Source organism: Carlito syrichta, unplaced genomic scaffold (assembly GCF_000164805.1).
Source record: "Carlito syrichta isolate Samal-C Ts95f unplaced genomic scaffold, Tarsius_syrichta-2.0.1 Scaffold135897, whole genome shotgun sequence".
NCBI classification, from domain to species: Eukaryota; Metazoa; Chordata; class Mammalia; order Primates; family Tarsiidae; genus Carlito; species Carlito syrichta.
This window is the reverse complement of record NW_007079993.1, coordinates 2,199-3,096: the sequence shown is the minus strand read 5'-3', so window position 1 is coordinate 3,096 and position 898 is coordinate 2,199. Positions and strand designations below refer to the sequence as shown.

General features: G+C 72.0%; 1 protein-coding gene across 1 annotated transcript in view; it reads right to left on the bottom strand.

The window, feature by feature from the left end:
- Positions 1-3: 3 nt before the first annotated feature.
- Positions 4-898, bottom strand: part of LOC103251055 (p53-induced death domain-containing protein 1-like) — a gene marked incomplete at its 3' end in the record, with an annotated part of 2,051 nt that continues 1,156 nt past the window's right edge. Inside the window, exons 2-4 of the mRNA XM_008049662.1 lie at positions 359-569; positions 134-281; positions 4-35 (exon numbers count right to left, since the gene is read on the bottom strand). Of these exons, the coding sequence (XP_008047853.1) occupies positions 4-35; positions 134-281; positions 359-569 (391 nt within the window). The remainder of the gene's footprint in view (positions 36-133; positions 282-358; positions 570-898) is intronic.

Sequence of the window (898 nt, the reverse complement as noted above, 5' to 3'; positions counted from 1 at the left end):
GAGCAGGTGCAGGCGGGCGCGGTCCAGGCCGTGACCTGGGGGTGGGAGGCCGGCCGGTGAGGCCCCTGGCGGGGCACCTCCAGGCAGAGACCCACAGCGGCCCCAGGCCCAGATGTGCCCAGCCACCACTCACCCGTGACGCCGGAGGGCAGAGGCAGCTGCACGGTGACTGGCTGGAGGAAGCTGGGTGGGCCGCTCTGGGAGAGGCGCAGCAGGGGGCTCACGGCGGCTTCGGGCTCCCCCAGAAGGGCTCGCAGCTCCCGGCCGGCCATGTGCACCACCTGGGGCCCAAGGGGCCTGAGCGTCCCCCTGGGGGCTTAGGCGCCACCGCCCACTGCCCTCGGAGCACCCGCCCTACCTGCATGGAGACTCTGCGGGGCTCCTCGGTGGCCCCAGGGGGGAAGGTGACCTTGACCCCAGGATGACCGGAGGAGCACAGCAGCGTTCCCTCCGGGGGGACCAGGCAGGCATCGGACACGGGGCGTGACACCACGAGGAACCAGGAGAAGTGGGGCACCTGGCAGTGAGCCCAGAGCCGCTGGCATGGGCGCGGGGGTTGGGCCGGGAGACTGAGTCAGGCAGAGAGCCAGGTGGGGGCGGGGCAGGGCAGAGGCGGGGCAGGGGCAGGTGGGAGGGCACAGGCAGAGGAGAAACCCAATCAGGCGAGCACCGACAGGACCGGGGTCGACGCAGAGGCAGGGGGGTGAGAAGACAGAGGAGAGACCCAGTCAGGGCAGAGGACCTGGCGGGTCGGGTCGAGGCGGGGGGGTGAGGGGACAGAGGGCAAAGGGGAGACCGAGTCAGAGCAGAGCACCGGGGAGGACCAGGACCAAGGCGGAGGTGGGTGAGCGGGAGGGCGGAGGGCACAGGGCGTGAGTCAGGGCAGGTTACTCCCAGC